Raw genomic sequence first — 19,777 nt, forward strand, 5'->3', positions numbered from 1 at the left:
CCTGAAAAAAGTGAGCCTGAGACCATCAGTTCAGTGCTCTGCAAACCTGGAGAGCAGACCATGCCTGAGAAGACCCCTGCCCACTGCAGTAATGCCCAGGTAGGGCATAGCACTCTTGAATATGCATGCTTTTGAATATGAGAACCGAGAAAGAAAAGAGGGGCGTGTGGTGATTAGGTGTTGGTGTGTGGCGTGGAGCAGTTTGGAGAGACCAGAGATGGCCTGGTGTTTGGAGCAGACAGAAGCAGACAGACAGAGGAAAATGCTTTGGGGCGCAGCATTTTGAGGAGACTACTAGCTGCATCTGTGGTTAATGGAGATTGGTATAGAGCCCTAAAAGAATCCCTTGACCCCAAATAGCAGGGAGAAGTAAAGGGGTCTGGAGCCCCTCTCCCTACTGACCTTTTCTCTCTCCTATTTAAGGTTGGGGTTTGGTGGAAGGTAGAGGCCTAAACACCCCAAATAAAGTAGAGTTTTAAAAAAGACAGCTACAGATGTGGCTTTCCACTACAGAAGAGTTTCAGCCAGTCATGGTGGAGAAATGGAGTGAGAGAGTTTATCAGGGACATTATAAACTGTTGCAGGATATTTGATCCCATAATGAACCCCAAATTTGTGAACCTTAAAACCTCATTTCTTTGGTGTGTTTGAGCCCTACCACACACCTTTAATCCAAGAACTTTCTGTTTATTGTAAACAGGTGATTACGGTGTGGTTCACCCAGCCCTAGCTCACACCTTTAATTCAAGAGCTTTCTGTACACAGGATTTAATAGTTAACCCTAGGTCAAGAGGCAGAGCAAGAAACCAGCTTCCAGGGATTAAAGAGTAGGAGGGACTTTGAGTTGAGGGGTATTTAAGACAGCGTGGAGAAGAAAGAGCTTTTAGCTCAAGCTCTTGCTTTAGCATAAGCTTCAGCTCCCTGGCTTTTTGAGCTTTGAACTAGTCTTGTTTTTTTTGGCATTTTCCTCCTGGGCTGTCAGGAGGAATACTAGTGAGCCTTTTGAGTTTTTTCCATTCAGACCTGAGCTGAGAAGGAAGGTCAGTTGGGTGCTTTCTCTGCCTCTCTGAGCAATCAGGTTTTCACCCCAGCATCTGGTTTCTGAGTCCTTATTGGTGAAATAGAACAGTTGGGATTTTCCTCTTTGTTTAAAACAACAATAAACCTTGGGCAGTGGGAGGGGTTTGGGGCGTGAATGTGTTTAATTCAATGGATCTAGGAATGCCAGGGATTCTTCATTTACATGCAGCAGCGCAGTCCAACATAAGAAGGGGAATGCAGTACTTAATTATCCTATGGGCAGTCGGGGTGGGGAAAAACTCCAGGTATGGAAAAAGTCATTAGTTGAAAGCCAAGGCACCAAGACATCTCATTGGCATGGAGGATATTTCCAGGAATACCCAAGTACACACTGAATGGGTTTCCTATCAGGAAAGGGTTGGGCCTGTAATCTCTCTGAAGGCTAGTGACAGCTCCTCAAAGGATCTGGGGTTTCCCCAGATCAGGTAGAGAGGAGGAAACCCAGCTAAGGAAGGGACTCCATCATTTTAGCATCAAGCTCAGGCGCTATCTGGTAATGCCAGACTTTGACCTTAACAGCAGAGTCCAACAGGTGGGTATTAGGAGAGGTGGAGTGGAGATTAATGGGATTAGAATACGTGATGTGAAATTCACAAAGAACCGATAAGAAGTTAAAGAAGGAGAGAAAGAAAGAAAGAAGAAAGGATGGACCACCATCATTGAATGGAAAGCTTCTGGGAAGTGTCTCCTCGGAGTCAGCATGCAGAAGCTGTGTTCCAGAGGTGGCCAAGGTTGTACCTATGCTGGTAGCTGAACTTGGTAATATGTGAGTCACTGTGGAGGTACTGACTCTACATGAAGGGGTCACAAACATCAGCTGAGGTTTGGCACTGTGGCAGGGCTGGAGTCTCTGAAGAGAGGCTGGTAGAGGCTATTGGTAAAGATGCAGCCACAGTTGCAGCAGAAATTCTAGTATTGAAGGAGCCATGGAGATAAGTTGAGGCTTGGCACCACATGGAAGGGTAAGAGGCCCTCAACAGAACATAAAAAAGGCTATTGGAGAAAGTGCAGCCCGGCTGTTGCAGGAGACATCAGCACTATGGAGATATCAATGCCATGGGATAACTAACAAGACCAAAAGAGGGAGACTGCACGGCAGCGATTGCAGCAGTAGGCTCAGCCTTGCTGGAGCTTTGTCAGGCAGCTGTGGTGGCTTTATGATTTTCACTATTTCCGCGAGATATGGCTGTGCCAAGCAACCATGGAGTGGAGCTGGTTTAATCCTATGGGACAAGCTGTATGTATTGCAGATAGTAGGCCCAAAAAGTAGAGCTAGCTGCCCAGGTCTTAGGAGCTTGGAGGATTGTTGGGGATTGTTCTGATGCTGGCCCTCAAGATCTGATTACTCCCCAGATATACCTGTCCTTGTGTAAACCTTCCTAAGACATACCTGATTGGTTGATTAAACAGCCTGTACCTGGGTAGGGCAGAGTGGGGTAGGCGTGGCTAAGATTCCCAGGTTTTGGAGGACAGGAGAATCATGGGAGATAAATGGACAGGAAGAGAGGAAGCAGGAGGACACCATGATGGGTTAGCATGGAGAAGGAACCACCTGGGTTGAAAGGAAGGACTCCAAGGATGGTGTGGATGGAAAAAAAACCACTAAGATGAAAAATATAAGCAAGTATATTGGGATTATGGATGAAAGATAGACCAGATGAGGATGATTAAGGTGGATAGCATTGGATGGGGGCTGGGAGATGATGAGGTTATTGAGATAGCATAGGTAAAAATATCTGCCCATCCCAAGATAAATAAGGTAATTATAAAACCTAACAGGTGTCTATGTCTTATTATGTGTGAGAGCAGGTTAAATAATACCATAGCAATAGTTATAGGGGTAATAATAAACATTATATAGCCAATGCTCATTTTAATCACCTACAACAGAGGATCATGAGTAGGTCCCAGACGTTAAACACTGAACTCTTTACATTGTTGAAGTTCTGCTTTGCTTGATTTGTGATTTATGCCATGGTTCTTTCTTCTAAGAGTAATAAAATATCATCTGATTTTTATAGGATCCCACAGTTAAAAGACTGAAATTTTTAAAAGGTTTTGAAGTTTTACAGAGACTTTGGAGTTTTAAAGTATTTGAATTTTTAATAATAGATTTTTAAGTTAGTGTTTTCATTGTGATATTTACATGTCATCTTGGGGACAAACGAGAAGAAAAGGTTGTGGTTTATCAGTACTGTGTTCATGTATCAAGTTGACAAGGAGTCAGTTGTGCTGGCTAATTTTATGTCAACTTGACACAAGCTTGAGTCATTTGGGAAGAGGGATACTGAACTGAAAAAAATGTCTCCACCAGTCTGACCTGTAGGCAAGTCATTAGGGCATTTTTTCAATTATGATTGATGTGGGAGAGCCTAGATCACTGAGAGTAACACTACTCTTGGGGAGTCAGTGGATAATATAAGAAAGCAAGATGAACAAGCTATGGGGAGCAAGAGAGTAAGCAACACTCTTCCATGTCCTCTGTTTCAGCTCCTGCCTTGAGTTCCTGCCCTGACTACTCTGGATGATGATCTGTTACATGGAAATGTAAGGAAAATAGACTTTACATCCCAAGTTGCTTTTGGCCATGGTGTTCTATCACAGCAATAGAAACCCTAAGACAAAGCCTTATGCCATGTTCATACCTGTGTGTAGGGGCACAAAAGTCTTTTCTTCTAAGAATATGTCCTTAAGAAAATTTATTATCTCATATTAAAAACAACTGTTAGCAGAAAAGCCAACAAGAGGAGTATAAAACACTTCTGGATATGTCTAAATACTTTCTTGAGAATGGATGAATGTAGATAGGTGGCTACAGCACTACTGGAGAACTGCTCAAGAAAGTGGCAGTGTGGTAGTCATCAGACAGCTTCTCTACTCATCAGGCCCAGAGAGAACCAATATAGGCCCAGAGACCAAGGTGACCTGTGAAAACACATGCAACTCCAGAAGAGCAAGGCCAAGCATCCCCAGGTGCCAGAAAGGGTTCCTGAAGGGACCTTCTTTCCATGTCCAATGGGGGTTGATGGTGCAATTAGGAATTCTCTTTAGACCAGACCAGTCTTCTTCTGAGCCTGTCCTCATTACACCAGAGCATTGAGGAAAATCCCGTATGTGAAGCCAACCAGGAGAGACTCCATAAAGCTCCTGAACTACAGAAATGTGAGAGCTGTCCTCATATCTTTAGGTATTTCTGTCACTTTTTAGCTTTCCAGAGAACACATAGGAATGAGGTCATTTGCTTGTGCTGGGTGTAACAAAGGTCTCTCTTGGGCCCCAGGTCATCTATACAAGGGAGAAGCCTTACACATGCAGCACCTGCAGAGAGCCCTTTAGCCACAAAACCAACCAACCAATGTTGGCTGGAGCGTTGACATGGAGGAGGGGTCCCATACATCTCCAACCCCCCAATCACCTGCCAACATTTTCAATCATCCATGTACTATCACACCTGAGGCCTCACTAGAAAAGCTGATTAAAAAGAAGTCTTCCACACTAGAAGCTTCTACAACTACTGCCTCAACGTAATGAATATAAATATTCTATGCATGTACATTATGGTACTTATCCATTAAGAATATGGATAAGCATAAGTTCCCCTGACTATGCTTTCTATTGTCTTACTCCACTAAAACCTAAGGCAAATGCCTAGAAAGTAGGTGGACATTTTATGTCTGATTTATTGAATAAAAAATTTTAAAAAGTGAAAGGATGCATAACTTCAGCCATCACTATCAATGACGGGTGACACAGTCTTTTGGAACACCACGCATATATCCACACACACTTATACACACTCATTCACATATGAACACTCAAAATTTGGATCACACCACTTATTTTGTTGACATTCCTTGTGTGGGATGGTCACAAGGAAACTGGAGATGGGCAGGTTACGGCCATGTATAGTCTAGAGTGGAAAAGTAGACCTAATTGATGGCAGTCAATACAAGGGCTTTAGAAGGAATTTTCTTTTGCTTTTTTTAAAGATTCAGTTTTAATTATGTGTCCATGTCTATATCTGAGTGTGGGTTTGTGCATGAGTGCAGTGCCTATGGAGGCCAGAAGAGGGCGTCAGACCCCCTGTGAAGCAAGAGTTACAGGCAGTTGTGAACTAATGTTGGTACTAAGGTATGAACTAGGTCCTCTGCAAAAGCACTAACTGCTCTTAACTGCTGACCCTTCTCTCCAGTACCCAGAAGGTATTTTCTTGAAGCTCTAACTTGAAGTCCTGAGGTCAGAGCAGGAGAGGTGCATTAGGGCAGCAGGCTAACATTTCAAGAGAAGCCTCTTAGCCGTGTGGGTCACTAATTAATGCCATGGATTTATCAGATTTCACCCCTGAGCTGTCAAAAAGTCAGATCCCATTTTATATGACTTTCCTGATCCAGCATTGTGTGAGGTGTTAAGAGGGGACACAGGAAATACCTGTTCTCGAGCTGCTATGCACACGCCTAACCATATAGACATCTGAAAACACTAATGCAGCCTGAGAAATGAAGACTGACATGATAGTTAAGGAAGACAGTATTTGCCTTCCGGCTAGAGGCTTTGTGGCATGGTGGTGATTCAGGTTTAGCAGTGGGGAGAGAATTCTGGTCTGGGGAAATTACAGAAGAGACAGGAGTTGGGTTGGAATTGACAGAAACTGATTGGTTAGAAAGGAACAAAAAAGATACTTGAGAAGGCAGTAGGCTGAGCAGGCAACTGGGAAGTGACTAGAGCAGAGATACCTTAGATTCTTTACAGGGAGGCAAACAATGAAAACAGAATTTACCATGGCACTGTAGGTGTCTTAGGATAAACAGAAGAGTAAGCCTCTAGTCAGGGAAGCCAGTTGGCCATGAATGACTGAGTGTCCATCTAAACCAAAGAAGAGTCTATTCTATGAAGAGTCAAAGCTGAGAGACAACACGAAGACAAAACTTGACTGGTAGGTCAAAGAAAAGGAAAGACCAAATGAGACCAATGTTTATAAGCCACCAGAATCTGAACAAGATTGCTTGTGACAGAAATAGCCAAGTACAGATAGCATACCGAGAGTCTTATGGACTGGCCTATAAGCAACTGGAAACTTGGCACAAGAGTGTCTTTGATACATGAACAACAACAACAGCAATGCCAGTGTGAGCGATACTAGGGAACATTTACTAGTCAGAAATAAGGGAGAGTCATTTGTGATGGCTAATCTTTGCTATAGGCCTGATTGGGTCTGAAAGCAACTAAAAGACAAGCCTCTGGGTGTTTACTGGAATGGTTAAATGAGGAGGGAAGACCTTCCTCCTTCAAGATTGGAAAGCAGCTTCCCGTGCCAGCCCGGATATGAAGAGAGCCAAGGGAAAAGCGTGAGAGTCTGCCTGTCTTCCTTTGCCCTTACCAAGTGCATCTGCCCTGCTCCTGCCACTGCTGCCATCTTTACCTGGTCTCCTGGGCCTTCCCATATGAACCAAAGACTAGCTGCTCTTCAGGGATCCTCCAGGTCTTTAGCAGCAGCAGAATGGGAATGTTGAGTTATCTGGCCTCGTAAGTGGGGTATCAGCCTTTCAAGAGTACAGTTGGACTACCCAGCCCACATTGGTTTGAGGGCCCTGGTTGCGCTGGTGTGAGACAGCCAGCCCAAAGGCTTAAAAGCATGAGAGCTGGACCCACCCCTCACTATGGCAGTGCTGGAGAGCTGGCAGGATGACCAGTTCAGCTACAACCCAGGTCCAGATCCAGGGTTTTGAGTTAGCCCACCCCAACATCTACCTCATCTATGAAGTGCTGGCTTGCGTGAAATCACTATTTCCTGTAGATTCTAAGCTACAAGATCTCGTGACACAGGGCAACAACAGAGTATCTGAGGGGAATCCGGTGAGGATGCAGTACTGACAGTGTGGTAGAAGTCAGAGGCCTCAAGCTAGATCAATGATTCATTGCAGTAGACATTTGAATGTAAAGACGTTTGAGCAAAACAATGTACTGTATGACGTACTGTGACACACCACAGCTTCCATGGCAAAATGTTAACTTTTGTTTTCTTGGGAGTGGGGAGGGAAGGTTGTTAGGGTGGAGAGTGGATATGGAAGGATGGGGAGATGAGTGGGATTGGGACACATGATGTGAACGCACAAAGAATAAAAAGTTTAAAAATACCCAGAATAAAAAAGTAACTCTAAAAAACCACTGGAAAAAATGGGCAAAGAACCTGAATGTAAATGTGTAAATGGTGCTTAGTGTTGCTTAGTGAAAATGAAATTTAAACACAGAAGTCATATAAGTGGAACCCCAATCCCCACCAAAAACAACCCCAAAACAAACGAAAAATGAAAAAACAAAACAAAACAAACAAAACAAAACAAAACAAAAAAAAACAAACAAAAAACAAACAAACCACTGAAACCAAGTGCCGAGAATGTGGAGAAATGACAGGTCCTTGTACATGCTGATGAAAATGAATGCTGCAAACACTGGTCCCGGGAGCAAGCAGCAAGAACCTGGGAAGGCTGAAGACAGGCTTTTGCCATTGAGCAGCTCCACCTCTGGAAGATAATCTGGGGGACTCAACCTATTTAATCAGATAGCTCAGAGCTGGTTCACACATGTGTCATTAGCATGTAGGAATACCAACAAACTGAGGCCATTTAATAAGACTATTCTGTGCATCAAGGTGGACAGGTTATAACTGAATCATTAGGGGAAAGCCTAGAGAAGATAGTATTGAGTAAAAAAAAAAAGTTGCAGAAAGACACACATAACTATGACTACTATATAGACACACACACACATCATAAACATGAAGATGAGTCACACAAACTACAGGTTAAAGGGGAAAATGGTGAAGAATGTTGGGAATAGACTAGGGCATTAAAGGGGGCTTCATGGGCTGGCAAGATGGTGACCTAGTTTGATGCTTGGAACCTGCATAACGGTGGAAGGAGAGAATTTACTTACAAAGCTGTTTCCTGACCTCCACATGTTCTGCAGTAATGCACACACACACACACCACAGCATACTCCTACAATAATAAACAAGCTTCAATTTCACCTGTAATTTTTAAAATTGTTTATTGTGGCAAAAAAATAAGAGTGGCTACACAGGAGTGCAGAGATGTATTGTTTTAGTAAAATTGTTATATCTCTACAGATTTTTTTAATATTTATTTATTTATTTTTTCAGATTTTTTTCTATATTTTAAATTCTTCCATTTGTTGGTATAATGTTCTTTTGGACCTCATGTTAGTACAATTTACCCTTGTTCATTCAAATGCTGATCTCTCTACCCCACTATCTGGTTTCAATCCAGACACTGCAATGCAATGCTTATCCTAAGCATCACCTATCTCAAGTTTGTGTAAACATGCCCCCATTTGTTCCCTATATTGTCAATTAACAACCAGCCCCAATGCTGTGCAATGGAGAGGATAGGGTGGGCCATCCTAGTCCGGGGGAAGGACAGGAAGCAGGGGGGAGGAGCAGAGAATCCGAAGGAGAGGTCTTGGAAACACGTGGAGAGATGGACCGGACCTAAGATACGACTAAAGGCAAGTATAATGTGTGAAATTTGAATGGTAGGAAACTATGCCGGCTTGGAGATTTAGGACGGAGTAACTATTGCCCAGCATTGTGCTCTAGGTTAATTAAATAAATCCTAGTCTCTGTGTGGTGATTTGGGTATACAGCTGGCTTAGGACTTACTACTGGGTAACTAAAAGATACGTCAATAGTAAATATTAATGCCAAAAACATTCATTAAACTGCTTAGTTTTCAGTTTTTAAAATATCTTCTTGAATTTCATTTATGATAGGGTGTCCAGAGCTGCGTGCCCCTGGATAACTGGGTTCTGGAGATGCCATATTGCTTTGGCTTTAGTTGTTTTTTTTACGCTGGCCTCTACCCATCGGGCTGTCTCAGGGGTTGGCTGTTAGTTTCTGGTGCCTCCTTGAATCCTGCGGTGGGGAGAATCCCTTGGGCAGGAAGATGATTTTTCCTGAAGGAGGCCTCCTCAGCTTTTTGTATATGCTCACGGAATTGCTTGTGCCACAGCTCACCTCAGGCGTATGGACTTGAGCGGTAACTGTGGTCGCTGGTAGTCAGGGGGCTCTCCTCTCACCAGGAGAAGTCCTGGAGACAGCTGCCCTGCTGCTGGGTTTCTTGCTCTGAATTTAGTGAGCAGCTGTTACTGTGTTTTCCGGACACAGCCCTCTTGAAGAAGCAGGGAGCCCCGTGGTTTGGTCAGTTTAGCTGGAGATAACTGGTTGCACCTTGGAGCAGTGTCTGGGGGCTGAGCCTATGGATCTCAGACTTCTGCAGGTCTGAGATTGGAGATCTGTGCCCCAGTCCCAAGCGGTCATGCGTGCAGCAGGAGGCTGGAGCCTGAAGCCTGCAGGGACCCTGTGGCACTTGCTTCTATAGAAGTGCATTAGAACCCTTGTGTAGCATGACATCAACATAAATCCTTAAGCCTTGTGTGTAGAGTAAGTCTCCTTATACATCCTTATGCTTCAAGAGCTCTTTGTGTTCCCTAAACTCTGGTTGAACCCAATAGATGAGACAGAACCCCCAATACAAGAGGGATGGTTGAGAAGCTGTGGCTTAACATATCACCACATCAGCACCGTCTTGCATCCTTTCCAGCTGTGTGCCTTAAGCCAGGCACTATGTGTCTCACACATTAACCCACTGAATCTTCCCCCAAAGACTTCAGATACATATTTCCATCTTCCAAATTATTTTTTCTTTTGCAGCTGAGACATAGGGAGGTTATATTGTGTGCCTCCCGATTTGGTTCACTGCAGTCTTGAGGATGGATGGTTACCTTTTCTTTTTTCCAAGGTCACACAGTCACTGCCAGATCTAGGTTCAAACAGTGGCAGCACAGTAACTTAACCCAAGACTAGAATGTCCACAGCTGGGGCTTGGGGAAGGCTCGGTGGGTCACGTGCTTGCTGTGCAAGCATGAAGACTGGAGATTGACTCCCAGCAAACACATCAGAGTGGAGGCACAGCTGTAACCCCAGTATCGGGAGACAAAGGGGGTTCCAGGGACGCACTGGCCAACCAGTCTACTGTTAAGTGCTGAACTCCAGGTTCAGGGAGGGACTTTGTCTCAAAAATAAGGTGGAGAGAAATAAAGACACCTGACATGGATGTCTGACCTCTACATGCATGCTCATTCTGTGTCTCTGTGCCTCATTCCCCCGCGTCCCCCCAAAAACTCCTAAAGGTTATGTGTAAGGAATCAAACCCCTGAATGTTAGGAGTAGATTTACTTGCATACTGATCATCCATAACTTAGCTCTTCTCTTTCTTAAGCTAAGGCGATATGGGCAGGAGGGAGAAGGCTGAAGGAACGGTTCTAAGGAGAACACAAGTCTGAAGCTATTTCCAGCCAGTGTTCTCAGACCTCCACTTCTGGGGGTGTACTCCGCTGCTACGGTGTATTCATTTGGCGAGATAGCTATGTGACCATTCAGGTCCTGGCTACACAGTTTCATACTAAGAATATGCTAAGGCAATTGACTATACTGTGTGTCAAATACATAGCTCTTGAAACTGTATGTTCTAGTAATTTCCCTAATCACATTCTCTTGTAAGGAGCAGTGTGATTTTGAATATATTGTTTTAATGAATTGTCCAGTGTTTAAAAAATGAACTGAAACTTGATTGACTGCATAATTTTAATATTTGAAAATGTCTGTACACAAATTAACTCAATACAATACAGATTTGTACAAAAGAATGACTTCTAAAAACTTATACAGAAAAAATAAATAATAGGTTTTTTAAAAAAGGACAAGACATTTTATAAATACTAATAAATAGTGTGCAATGCTTTAATTTACTATGGCAGATAGAAAACTCAAGAAATCATTAACAGGTTGTATATTTAAAAAGCTACATGAATCCTCTAACTGATGAAATTAAAATGTAACAGTAGTGGCTTGTACTTTTAAAATGAGGTATTATTACATTGTAAACCAAAACAGAGCATAAATATATGACCAAGTAATTAATGGTTATAAATTTCAACTTAATAAAAGACAACAAAAATTTCCATTATTTGTGGACTTTGTCATTTCAAATTTGGCTTGTGTACTTATAAAAGTGACATAGCTATCAATATACACACATCATTAGACATGCAGACTAAGCCAACACTATTTCCATGAGTCATCCTTAACAAAAACAAAACAAACACCTTTGCTTACGTTTGACTTAGACACTAACCCTGGCTTCGTATACATGACCCTTTGTGCTTGTTCATAGTCACCTTCATTAAACATCGCACCTTCTAGTTCAAGCAGTGCAAGAGAGAAGCAGTTTTATTTGCATATAGAGTAAAAGAATGCACAAACCAAACCAAAGGTGCCTTCACTGTCTTAGGCTTTCCGAGATTTTGAAGAAGAAATATCCTTTTAGCATACTCGGATGGAACAGCACTCATTTGCAGTCTCAAGCAGTGCAGGTAGGGGAGTTGGTCCTCTAACACGTGTGGGTGGGCCTCAGAACTGTGGGCAAGCTGATGAGTCCCTGCACCCTTCAATTCTGCTGGTTGGTGCAGGAAGCATAGCAACGGCAACAAGGAAATGCCTCGCTCGGGGAGGACTGGGGGAGGACTGGGGGAGGACTGGGGGAGGACTGGGGCCAGGTATTATTTGCATGTGGATCATATGCTGGTACTAAATGCTGGTTTCATTCTTATTGCAAATGTAACTTCAGAGTTTTCTGAAGAAAAGCTATCAAAGAGTAGGAGAAGTCTTGAGATGGAAATGTTTGCAACATGCTAATAAAACCGCTTCACTATAAATTAAAAGAAAAAAAAAACCCCTGGGGCTTAAAAATGCAGCGTTTACATGCTACTTTATTAGAAATAGAAACCAAGGGTGCTTTTGAATTTGCTATATTTAGAATCCAGTGAAATAAACATTTTAGCCAAAATGTCAAACTTCTTTTATACCAAGCTACATCATTTTGACGCAAACGTTTTTTTATTGTATTTCACTTTCGTCAAACATCTTATCCTACATTTTCTAAAAATTAGTGTATTCGCATAACTGGTGATCAAAAATGTAGATACAAGTTATACATCAAAATATATAAAATGGCAGTTTTTTTGTGCTTGTAATTATTTTCAGTAATCAATGACTAGTTCTGTCTAATTTGTTCTACTATCTTGGTTTTCAAGAAGAAACGACTATTATACAAACATTACAGAATACCCAAGTAACCAATTTAATGCCAGTGAGCATGCGGACTAACAATACTTAAAAGAATATAACCTTGAATCCAATTGGTCTGAAAATACTCTTGTACAATCATCTTTATTAATGTGTAAAAGCTGTACACACATCTAAAACCCTAAATTTACTTTGTAAAAATAAATCTCTAGCAATAAATGGCACTATCAAAATCCCATGATTCTTAGGCTGTTCTGTAGTTATTTATTTACATGCTTTTCAGCAACAGTTGAAAAGATCTTATAGAACCCCAAACCAATATATCAAAAGACCCTGTAAACTGCATTTGCAATTATACTGTGTTGTTTACCTTTGTAGGAAAATATGGCTACATGCTTTATGGTAAAGATAATGTAGCTCTCTGCTTTGCTACAGTGCGCTGCAAGCAAGCACACATCTGCCACTGGGCTCCATCATGTCAGAAATGCATTCTGTCCCGCTCTTGGCTTTCCCAGTGGGCACCGGTGACAAACTATGTATGGAAAACAAAACGCTATAAAAAAGAGCACTGGATTCAGACCTGTTTCAGCCATATGCTCTTTTCTTTAGTCAATAAATGTCTGATGTATTTTTAAAAATCATGCCTTCACTACACATATTTCATATTTGAGTAAAAAAATCTCATTATTTTAAAAGTGGTGAGCTTTGTGAAAGTGTTTTGGAACAGAAACATGAAAATGTTAAAGGCACAATAAGAGGGAAGTGAATGCTACATATAAAATACTGTATTTCAAGTCTTCTAGGTTACTCAAGTCCAAACCCTTCTGAATTTGAAATTCCAATGATCAGTTTCTGTTTCAGATCTTTTTTGCTCTTGTATGGAGGAAGGCAGAGTTGATTGAAGCAAGTGTGTGCCACAGGTAACCTAGAAAAAAATAAGTTTTTAAGGGATATTATGTCTTCAAACAGACACAAAATGACTAAGAAACTTGAAAAAGCACCACATATATAGTCAGATCTATTTTATTGTTATACGATGACTCATCTCTTCTTTATTGGACAAGTATTTATTGAGTACTTAAGTAGCAAGTGCCATTCTAAATAGCGGGACCATGTTTACACACAAGACAATCAATATGCCTGCCTTCATTAAACTCTAATTTGAAAAGCATTTTGTTTGGAGTCAGAAGATCTGAATTTAAAGACTGTTGCCCTCACTTACCAGCTGTGGGACTTTGTTTGAATTGCTCAATGTCTCTAAATCTGTTTCCTCATCCATATGGTAAACTATGCACTTAGAGTAAAAGGGTAAGACTGTGATCTACACAAAATACCTAGTAGACAGTATATTGTATAGCTCAGCCCTGGCTGTCAGAAAGTTAGGAAAAGCCATTTGGGGCCTGCTTTCAAAGCTGCTGTCCTCTCTGCACACAAAGCATTCAGTCTTTGAATCCTTCTGATCAGCTCTGCAGCATTCTACCTGATGACACTGCTGTCTCCATCCATGGTTTCTAGGGGCATCTCAGAGCCTTCTCTTCAGGTTTTACGAACTGTTCAACATCACAGTAGCATTCAGCAAAGTCAGTACGTAGAAGTGGAGAGTAAGCCAGAGAACACTTAGAATTCTGGATGATCAGAATTTATACTGCAAGACCACACAGAAAGACTTAAAAATACGAGGTCAGTCATCATTTATGGAGTCTGCATTACACTAAAACTAACATATGTTCTGATATGTATTGCTTCTCTTAAGCGCCAAAGCAACTTAAAAGTGGCTGTTACCCAAATTATATGGATGATGAAAAGTAGACATGGCAATATACAAATCAAATATTCAGAGCTACACAGCTGGAAAGGAGTAAACTTGAGTTTCACACCCAGAGCCGTTTGCTAAGATGTAAAGCATTGGTGCTCACGTTCAACACACCTATCTATCTTCAACAGTGTGTCTTACAGAAGGAATGAAAACTCTTAGCTCAGATGGAATACTGTCCTTGCCCTTTGGGGAACATTTTCACTGGACTGGATGGAAATGGCATGCATCTTTGACAGTCTAGAGTTGTTCTAGAGTCAGAACTAAGACATGTTTGCTCCTGCAATAATGCCTGAAGTAAAATAACTGGAGACATTTATATGCTGCTTCTGTACTAAGTTACTCATTTACCTTTTAAATCAATCATATTGTTGTTGCTATAAATATACCAAAACATTTCTGTTGAACAAGTAAATCTTCAAATGCAAAAACTTCTTTTGATATTTTTTATTCTAGGTCTTTAAATTACGACTCATACAGAAATGTCTTAGTTCTATGTAAATGCTCATTTATGGTTTAAAATGTAATTCCTTTCTTCATTTTTGTGTGTGGTCTATGCTCATGTGCACATGTGTGGTGGTGTACACATTCACATGTGTACATGGAGGCCAGAGCAAGACACTGGGTGTCTATGCTGTTACTCTGCCTTTATTTCATTGAAACATGGTCTCTGACTGAACCTAAAACTTTTCTTTGACTTGTGCTGGCAAGCCCCAGAGATTCTCATGCGCTCCCCCATCTTTACTCCAGCACAGGGGTTACAAGCTAATGTGGCCACACACATGACTTCTTATATGAGTGCCAGGGATCTAAATTCAGCTGTTTGTGCTTGACCACAGAACAATGTTCTGAGCCCCCAAGTATAAATTTGACATCAGCTTAAGTATTCATTCAAGAAACAGTTACCACATGTGTGCCTATAAAAAGAATAAACTATATAAGGCTTATTTTCCCTGTCTTGAAGAGATAAATGACTGTAATATAAGGTGGAACATGAAAAAAGAATTTATTGAGGGAATGATAACTTTTTGGTGTCACAGGAGCTGTCAACAGTAAAAAGGATCTTCATGGAGAGGCAGCAAGAACATGTCATATGAAAAACGAACAAATCAAAGGAGTGGAAGAAGGCAGGTGAGTGTGTTTTAAGGATGGAGCAAAATAGTGGGTGGGTAGAACAGAAACAATGGATTCTAGGAGTGGAACTTCTGAGGTTCAATAAAGCTACCAATTCCCCATGTGCCAAGGCTAGATCAGTATCATGGAAAAGGAATTGTATAGGAACTGGACAGGAAAAGAGGCCTTAGCTCAGCTAGGAATGAGGTAAAAAGGAACAGCACCAGCGTGTTCGCAACTGGGAAAGCACAGAACCAACTCAAGGTCTGAAATGAAAGGACTGAGACAGGATCTGAGAAATGTTCAATGTGTAAGCTGAAGGGCAAGGGTGATTATGATGAAAGTTGTGTGTACTTAAATTACTTTTTGAAGCCACAGAACTTTGGAATAGGAGTAAGGAAGAGCAGCATTAATTACCCACTAATACTATTAGAAAACTGTTTAAAGTCCTGGTCTTCATCACTTCATATGTGCAGAGAATGAGACTTAAAAGATAGCCAGTACCAGAAGTACAGAAAGTACCAATACAGGAGTTATTTACCTCTGTTCCGTGCACTAGCCCTAATTCCCTATGTTTCCTAATTATAAAATTATAAATTACAAAACGAGGGCTAGACAGCATGCTTCTACAAGGCAGGCTAGGTTCTAACAGACCACAAAGGAAATACTCGACAGGCATGTAAAGAGAGATGGAAGGGAAGCATCAGCAGGACTGGGATGTGTCAATGCTGCCAGGGGATTTCAGCCACAGTCTCTTCCATTTCAGGGTCACATTGACGCTGAAGAATTTACATGAAGATGACTTAAGACCGAAAGACTGTTTTGATTCTAAAGTTACTAATAAGTTATATATTAAACATAAAGTTAGCTGGGCAATGGTGGCACAGGCCTTTAATCCCAGCACTTGGGAGGCAAGGCAGGTGGAGCTCTGAGTTTGAGGCCAGGCTGGTCTACAGAGTGACTTTATAGGACAGTCAGGGCTACACAGAGAAACCCTGTCTTCAAAAAACCAACCCAACCCAACCCAACCCAATCCAACCCAACCCAACCCAACCCAACCCAACCAGCCAGCCAGCCAACCAAAGTTATAACCCAGACTTTACCAGTTAGTAGAAGTTTCATTTTTTGAAATCTTAAAGTTCAAATCAGCCATCCCTCCCACAGGTACTCTGTCACTTCCTGTAGTAAAATGTAGCAACTTCTTCTGAAGTTCAAGAGGAAATCCAAGCACAACATCCCAAAAGTATCTACAGAAGAAAATTCACACATGATGCAATCTTTAGAGATTCTAATAAAGTAAGCTGAGAAAATTTCTCTAATACAAAGGTGCTTGATAATAGTATAAAATAACATTTTATAACATTATTTAACTAATCTAACAATAAATGACATAAAACTCATTTTTTGCTCTTGAGTCCTATTTTTTTAACACAGTGCCAGTAAAATGCTATTTATAAATTTAGCATTTTTGGGAAAAAAGCTCTATACTTTGATAAAAAGTTATATAATTTCCTCCCAAGGGGATTTCTAAATGTGTTCATATTTTAGTACTCTTTTATTTTTAGCAATAAGTTAAGACAGGGTGGGCTGCCAAATATTTAACTTAAGCGATTGAAGAATCTAAGCTATCTAAACAAGCACGCCGCACTTTCTTCTCTTCTACCGACAGCGCCTGAAGACCAGGGAGCGTACCGTATAGTCGGGTCTGTCTTCGCATAGCCGTCATACTGAGTGCTCCTCTGCAGTGCATGCATATCCAATTCAGGACTGCCACAAACCAGAATTTCCACCTCTTCTGGACGAAGCAGCTGTCAACAGTCATAAAAACAATTAAAAATTACGATCCTAAATAAAATTTAAACTGTTTTCATTGAAGAATCAAATCATAGAAATTATGACTTTTTTGAAGAAAATGCTTCCCATTATATTTATATCTTATAACAATAATGAGTAGTTTGCTAGAAAACCAAGAAACAATGCAGTATGAACCAACTCATTCCTCTCCAGAATGAGCAGGGAGTAACAATGATTACGGATCCACCTGGCCTGCGGGGCCAGTGCCCTGGGCTCTGCAGAGCTGTGTGCTAAGTCTGGTTTGTGTGCCTCACTAGTTCCCACCTTTTGGTGAGTTCATGCTCATTTGTGATTAGATCTGAAAAGCAGTCATACTACGCCATTTAATTTTTATTTTCCCTTTCTCCATCCTCCTACTACCAGAGTCATAAAACTTAGTTACAGCTCAGCAGTACTTCTTTTTCTTTTTTTTTTGACCTATATTCTTTATGTTCTTTGATTCTTCAGAGGTTTTTTTTTTTTTATTAATTACACTTTATTCATTTTGTATCCCCCCATAAGCCCCTCCCTCCACCCCTCCCGATCCCACCCTCCCTCCCCTTTCTGCATGCATGCCACTCCCCAAGTCCACTGATAGGGGAGGTTCTCCTCTCCTTTCTGATCTTAGTCTTTCAGTTCTCATCAAAAGTGGCTGCATACTTCTTTTTCAAAGGTACTTTCAGCAAACATGTTACAAAGGCAAACCAGTGGTTCTCAACCTTCCTAATGCTGTGACCCTTTAATACAATTGTGGTTGATCAACTACAATTATTTTTGTTGCTACTTCATAACTGTAATTTTGCTAGTGTTATGAATTGTAATGATAATATCTGACACGCAGGGTATCTATATGTACCCCTGTGAAAGGGTTCAACCTTCAAAGGGGTCATAACCCACCAGTTGAGAAGCACTGCTCTAAAACAAGCCAGAGAGACAGCTACTTGCTTCTGTGCCAAAGAAACTTTGATAGTCCATTTCTTTCCTCTTTAAAAGCAATGCAGATGAAAGGTTACTTCAGTATGTCATGATAAAATAGGACATAGGAGAGGCATGATGGCATGTGTCTTGAAGGTGAACAACTCATAATATTTACAATATGGCATTTAAACTCCAGTTTACATGGCCAAGACAAGCCAAAGCACCCTGAGTCTACCATGCTTTTGAAGAGGAACTATACATGCAGGGCGCTAACAGGCTCTTGAGCGGGCAGGGAGCAGCTGCACAGCATGCTCCCACTTTTCTCCTGGAGCCTGCTGTGCTCTGCTCCAGAGTCAAGCTTTTAAAGCCCTAATTTAAGGCACAGCAGAAGAAAGATCTGAAATCATGTTTTTCTCTCTAGAGGAGAAAGGCTGAAAGAAGAGTACTACTGTTATTTCTAACTCTTTTAAAAGTAGAAAACATTCTCTACTTTTAAATGCTCATCTACCAAGATACTTAAGGAATTTTCTGTCATACTATTACAAAACCTAACTGAAAGCTTAAAAATTTAAACTCACCATTAGGGCATTTGAAGCACACACACTATGGAATCCACAGTAAAAGGCAGCAAATTGCTTATAGATAGATTTGTTCAAAAGGAAGTCAGTATAAAGCTGCACATACTCTGGAAAGCAATGTCACATCTGTTACACAGTCATAGTAAAGAAAATGTACTAATTCACTGCAATTAAAAATGGCATCTAACTTACCTCTTCTATTCTGATTGGTAACTGGAATCTTATCACCCCCTGGCTTTAAGTTATAGGATTTAATTATTCCAAATTCTTCTTGAAAAACCTGATGGGCGATACCATGATATGTTTATTGGTATTGTTGATGTACAAGGGGCTTTGGGGAGTAGATCTGTAGAAGAATAGTTCTGCCCCTCCCTTAAAACACACAACTGTCAATAGCCTAAACTTTTTGTGACTTTTAAGAAGAGCTGTCATTCTGATGTTAGAAAAAAATAAAATAAAAGGAGGTCCATAATCCTTCCTGTTAAACACAGTAAATACGTTAAAGAAGCCCACAAAACTTGTATAGCAAGTGGGAGAGGTGGAAATGAGTGTTTTGGTCTGATTCATTAGCTTCTCCTAAACTTCCTGTGTTGGAGCAATGTCAGAGGCTAACTTTTGGTAAAAGCCAGTCAGTCATGGAAATATGCAACTACCCAGGAAGAACCATGCCCCTGATGAGTTCATTTCCACATGCTTGCCTACACGTGTCTATGGCTCTATCTCTATTACGTTACTAGCCTTGATTCTTTTAAAATTATTAATAGGTTCTTGCTGTGCAGCCCAGGCTGGCCTCCACCTCACAATTCTTCTGCCCGAGCCTGCCTACACTCAGATTCGAGATCCTTCTCTTAAGAGTTTAGTAGCAAATGAGCGTTTCCTGTGTCAGACGTAGAGCTGACAAATGGTGGCGTGCGCTCATCAGTACCTGGAATGTTGAGTAGAAATCTTCTTCAACATTGCCTTCGTATGATAGGAGTTCCTTCAATCCGTGGGCCAATTCCTGTAAAACAAACCTGTGATCTGTCTTTACATTCAACTAGCCTTACTTCAAATTGTAAGCAGAGATTGTGGGTTCCTTACCTGTGAGAATAAGGAATAAACTCACATTTTAAAGCAAGTATTTGAGGTTTCTTTCTAAGACTCATGATACTTGCCAATGATTTTCAAGCCATCCATAGCTTGAAAAAAAATTAAAGTCCATGCAGGAGGGAATTTTACATTTTATACTACAGTGATCTAACTCCACAGGGCACTCTTAGCAAGCAAGTATTGTAGGTCCAT

General features: G+C 41.1%; 1 protein-coding gene across 2 annotated transcripts in view; it reads right to left on the bottom strand.

The window, feature by feature from the left end:
- Positions 1–10,897: 10,897 nt before the first annotated feature.
- Positions 10,898–19,777, bottom strand: part of Hectd2 (HECT domain E3 ubiquitin protein ligase 2) — a 62,374-nt gene continuing 53,494 nt past the window's right edge. Inside the window, exons 16-21 of one of the 2 annotated variants that reach the window (XM_055614131.1) lie at positions 19,422–19,496; positions 18,689–18,776; positions 18,497–18,603; positions 16,860–16,975; positions 16,271–16,414; positions 10,898–13,166 (exon numbers count right to left, since the gene is read on the bottom strand). In XM_055614131.1, the coding sequence (XP_055470106.1) occupies positions 13,046–13,166; positions 16,271–16,414; positions 16,860–16,975; positions 18,497–18,603; positions 18,689–18,776; positions 19,422–19,496 (651 nt within the window). In that variant the 3' untranslated portion in view covers positions 10,898–13,045. Of the gene's footprint in view, positions 13,167–13,821; positions 13,887–16,270; positions 16,415–16,859; positions 16,976–18,496; positions 18,604–18,688; positions 18,777–19,421; positions 19,497–19,777 lie in introns of those variants that run through there. The other variant, XM_055614132.1, reaches the window with a different exon arrangement.

Source organism: Psammomys obesus, unplaced genomic scaffold (assembly GCF_907164565.1).
Source record: "Psammomys obesus unplaced genomic scaffold, mPsaObe1.curated_primary_1811, whole genome shotgun sequence".
Lineage (NCBI taxonomy): Eukaryota > Metazoa > Chordata > Mammalia > Rodentia > Muridae > Psammomys > Psammomys obesus.